We start from the raw sequence: 5,010 nt of genomic DNA on the forward strand, positions 1-5,010 counted from the left end.
GTGGATTTATTTGCTTACCACAGGTACCATTTGTGATATTTTTGAAAACTCATGTGTCTATTTGATTTTGGTGTGAACTACAAGTATTGGAATAGTATTTAACCCTAAATTTTTTACTTTCTCCGGCTTAGCAATGTAATTAATTACCGTTGGTGGGACAATGCAATTTCCAAGTTTTGATTGCAAAAGCCTTACACATTGGTCTGGTGAATAATGACCCAATGTAGAAATAACAATATGCAGCGAACACAAGAGTCACACCACCAAATTAACGTTTAAAAATTTATAATATGATCCGTTTAGTAACCAACTTAACTCAACTTTACTCATTTTTTCCGCAACAAAATTCTTTACTAAACGAGATGTGTTGTAAAGAATAGGAGAGATTCGGGAAAAAATGAAGCATTTTTCTTATTAATTAAACACACTAATATGACCCAACGTACAAGTTACCCTATTCAACAACAAAACAGAAAGACAGTTGTTCTATTTGTCAATAGTCAAATCTATGACCCAATATACAAGTTAAGAGAACAAAAAGCCAGACACGTACTAGACGCGCCCTCAAGAAGTCATCATCTAGACTATAGACTATTGGGTTTGTTTTCTCACCTTATGTTGTATTATAAATATGAGAGGCTCGATCAACTTTGCTTTCCATCACACAATCATCTTCTTCATTGACCCATATCCCAAGATGGAAGTTGCACTTTGTGTGAAAAAAAATCTCATAACACTTGTTGTAGTCTCATTAATCTTAGCAGGATATGTGAAGGCTCAAAATTGTGGATGTGCCGCAAACGAATGCTGCAGCCAATACGGGTATTGTGGCAACACCAGTGAACACTGTGGGGTGGGGTGCAAAGAAGGCCCTTGTTCTGCACCTGCTTCAAGTGGTGTTTCGGTGGGTGATGTTGTGACTGAGGATTTCTTTAATGGGATACTTAATCAGGCCACTGGAGAGTGTTGATAATGGCTCAAATTGTCAACAAGTGTGAAGATAATTGCTGGAAAAGATCAATATTCAAGTTGGTGGGCTCAAGTCATATTTATCTATAAGAGGATAAGGTTAGTTTTAAAAGGAGTCCAAGAACAACTAGAATTTGATTTTTTGGAGAAAACGTGTGTGGATAAACATATGGGTTGCAATGCTTATCTTCATCATGAAAGACTTTGTATTCATGATGGTTTCGTTTTTCCAGTAGCAATTAGATTAAAATTGTTCTCCTATTTTTCGTGATTAGCCACTATAAAAGGACATGCAATCCTTGGTTAAGTGGGGATTCGAAAATTCAAATTGGTGAAAGCACTTTGTGACATTTACAAAGTGTAGAGAGTTTTTCTTTACTGGGTATTTGAGAAGGACAGTTGAGTGAGGTGTACAAGGGGTTAAGGGCTTGGGTTTGGAATATTAAACTTGAGCGGTTCAAGCTTGTACTATTATACTCAATATTTCTCAATAGTAAAGAAGGAGACCGGATTACGCCCCGTGGACGTAGGCATATTGCCGAACCACGTAAACTATTTGTGTACATGTGTGATTGGTGTGTGTTCTCGTGTGTTTTCCTTCCAAACTTGTCTTTCGCATAAAGGGCTGGTGGGAAATTGGTAACCAATTAATTATCAATTTTCCCAACAGAGAGTACTGTCCAGGGAAAAGCTTCTACACCAGGGCTGCTTTCCTTAATGCTCTTAATTCCTATTCTCAGTTTGGCACAACTGGTGCTGCTGATGATTCTAAGCGTGAGATTGCAGCTTTCTTTGCCCATGTCACGCATGAGACTGGATGTAAGATCTTAATTACTCCCTCTCTCTAACCTGTTCAATTCTGTTTTTACTTGATCGTAATTATATCTCACCAATAATGCTATTAGTAGACTACTCTACTTTTGTCATATTACTGTGATGATGTGGCTCGCCCTTGTTTTTTTGTTTTACAAGTTCGGATTCAATGACTGATTTTAACGGTTGTATAAGCTAGTAATGCTATTTAGTAAATTGTCGTACTACTATCATACAATTTGATGTTATGGTACTGAAAATTAGCCATTGAATCCGCACTTGTAAAAAGAACAAAAAAAATTAAGGACTTATTTTCATTGAGACGTCATCCTGGTTATATGGAACCGTATAAATGTCTACTAAATATCATTACTCATCTCATAACTGTTTACTAACCTCACTTTAAAAATTACCCTAAATTTTGTTCAACAAAATATATAAAAATACTTCAACAAATTAGAAGAAACCAAAAAGGGAAAAAATTTAAATTTTCACACCCTATTTTTTTTAAATAATTTTTATTTTAATTTAAAGGTATTTTAGTCATTAGGAGGACATAGTCAATTTTTTGGTAGTTTGAAAGGACATTGTGGCAATTGATATAGGGACATTATGAATTGAGTAGTATTTTGAGGAGGATATGTGAACTTTTCCCTTTATAATAGTATACCTAATTCATAGAAACATAGAAACATACAAATACATGAGGTTATTTCGTTATGATCAGAAAAAAACATATAAAGTATATGATTCCATATATAGGCGATTATTGTAAAAAAAACACTTATGTACATAACTTATAACCAAGAAATTCGGAAAAGATTTAAATGGGATGTGCATCTTGAGCTATATATCACATTGTAAAAAGGACATATTGACGCAAATTGTTTGTGTTTGGGCAGTTCTCTGCCACATAGAAGAGATAGATGGTGCTTCTGCTTCCAAGAACTACTGTGACCCGTCATACACACAGTATCCATGCAACCCAGAAAAAAAATACTTTGGCCGTGGACCACTTCAACTATCCTGGAATTACAATTACGGGGCAGCCGGAAATGCCATTAAGTTCGACGGATTAACCTCTCCTGAAACTGTGGCCACAGACCCCGATGTTTCGTTTAAGACGGCCTTGTGGTTCTGGATGAACAATGTTCAACCAGTCCTACGCCAAGGATTTGGGGCAACAATTCAGAAGATTAACGGAAATGAGTGCAATGGTGGAGACCGTGGTGCTGTCCAAGCCCGTATCAGCTATTACAATCAATACTGTAACCAATTCAGTGTCTCTCCTGGTAGTAATCTCAGTTGCTAGGATAAACCTGGATCTGTTTTCTTGGATACTTGCTTACTATTAATGTATGGATCCTACAAAGAAATGCCAACAGAGAGCAGCCAGAGCGTCCGGTTCGGAGCCCCGTCCGGACGTTATGTTATTTTTCTCGCATTTTATGATTTCAGTTTAGTCCCCGTCCGGACGTTATGTTACTTTTCTCGCATTTTATGATTTCAGTTTAGTCCCCGTCCAGACGGCTACTTGTCCCGTCCCGACGCGTTGCTTTATTTGGCTTAACCGACTTTATTTCATATTTATTAGGTTGAAGGTTTTGTGAGTCTTTATTTCGTGTTTTATTAAGGTTAAGGTTTTGGGGTCTATAAATATATGTTTATAACCTCCAGAAAAGTCAGTTGTTGTTTATGAATCAGTTTTGATGAATAAGAATACTCAGAGTTTAGTTTCTTTTATGTTTTTTCCTTAAACCTTAGATAACATCTATTGTTTTAAAAAAAAAAATTTAGATCTTTGATAGTCTCAAGATCTAAAAGTATTTATCTCGTTCTTTATTGTTTTTATTCGCTGCAGCCCATTAAATCACGCTGCATCAGGCTTTATGAGCATTCGATGGCCTAATAATTAATGAAGGAAATAAAGAGTAATATAATTAATTTGCTTTATTCCCCAGTGTTTGCTTTTTATGGTCCTCGACTTAATTTAATTGCCTCCCTAAACTCTTTGCTTGTTTTAATTTTTTTTCTGGACATGCAATTTTTTGCTTTATATATATATATATATATATTAGCAAAGAAAAGAGAAAGCAGCATCTCAAAAGTTTCAACAAACAAGAACATATGCTTAACTTGGACGGGATAAAAATTAAATTCATTACCACATTTCTTCACCACACAATTGTATAGCTATATCCTCTTCGACAAAGGGCTTGTCGATGGAGTTGGAATAAGTTTTCTTTGTTATTAAGTTGTTTAAATTTTACAAAAAAAAAAATAAATAAATAAATTGAATTTGTAATTGAGGGGTGTTAAAATTTTCAAAATACCCCCATTTATTTTAGGAAAAAAAATTTTAAAAAAAAAATTGCAAAGATTAAGGCGTTGGTGAAAATTTAATTGTAGTTTTCTTTCCGGATTTTTTTATTTTATTTTATTAAGGGTATTTTCGTTATTAGGGGGACATTGACAATTTTTGGTAGTTTTTTTATTTTTTTGAGGGGGTGGTGGGGACATTGTCTTAATTGAAAGTTTAAGAGTGACATTGTCAATTGGGTTCTTGTTTGAGGGGGCCGGGTATATAAACTTTTCTAAAAAAAAAAAAAATCAAATATGAAGGCATGCAGTGCATATCGAACTTCTTTTTTAGTTATTAATTATTAATTATCCCCCTTTCCTAATAATTAAGGGTGTATAAATTGAGCAAGAAAGGAATTTAACTGTTAGCTTGGAAGCGCTTACATATTTTAAGATGTTAATATAACATTCCAATTAATTTCCAAATGCAACCATAAACTCAATATATATACTTTTAACACTGATTTAATTGGCTCTAACGGTTCACGCTATCATAATCTGTTAAGTCAGTTCAAGGAATTTAACTGTAGGGAGTAAATTATTTTTTTGGCATACCTCAGGAACATTTGAGTTTATTTTGATATCACAAAGAATTAATTACAAATCAGGTAAACCACATGGACTTATTGTGCATTTTTCCCAAAAAATAAACTACATATATATGTTGAGACATGCTTTTTAATTGGGGGAATGCTAGGCTCACAAACAAATTTTACAAAAAAACTTTTACAACATGATGTGGCACAACATGATTGAAAATATGATAAATTTAAGTTTTGAGAAACACAATCATATCTAGCTAGAAAGACTTTATAGAGCCAAAATTGATGGATGACCATAGAAAGCAAACAGCAAATTAGAATACTC

General features: G+C 34.2%; 1 protein-coding gene across 1 annotated transcript; it reads left to right on the forward strand.

Annotated features, from left to right (window-relative positions):
• The first annotated feature begins 697 nt into the window (after positions 1–697).
• LOC148587666 (endochitinase EP3-like) lies at positions 698–3,240 on the forward strand. Its single transcript, XM_088513389.1, has 3 exons — positions 698–963; positions 1,640–1,788; positions 2,685–3,240. Exons 1-3 carry the CDS (start codon positions 698–700, stop codon positions 3,092–3,094), a joined length of 825 nt encoding a protein of 274 aa, XP_088369515.1. The 3' UTR covers positions 3,095–3,240.
• The last annotated feature ends 1,770 nt before the right edge of the window (positions 3,241–5,010 follow it).

The sequence above is a fragment of the Corylus avellana genome, chromosome 2 (assembly GCF_965113065.1).
Source record: "Corylus avellana chromosome 2, dhCorAvel1.hap1.2, whole genome shotgun sequence".
Classification (NCBI taxonomy): Eukaryota; Viridiplantae; Streptophyta; class Magnoliopsida; order Fagales; family Betulaceae; genus Corylus; species Corylus avellana.

Bases quoted from the DNA above. Each gene is read 5' to 3' on its own strand.
- LOC148587666 (XM_088513389.1), top strand. From the start codon at position 698: ATGGAAGTTGCACTTTGTGTGAAAAAAAATCTCATAACACTTGTTGTA. The intron at 964-1,639 runs GTGTTGATAATG...TTTTCCCAACAG, and splicing joins CTTAATCAGGCCACTGGAGA to AGAGTACTGTCCAGGGAAAA. The intron at 1,789-2,684 runs GTAAGATCTTAA...GTGTTTGGGCAG, and splicing joins TGTCACGCATGAGACTGGAT to TTCTCTGCCACATAGAAGAG.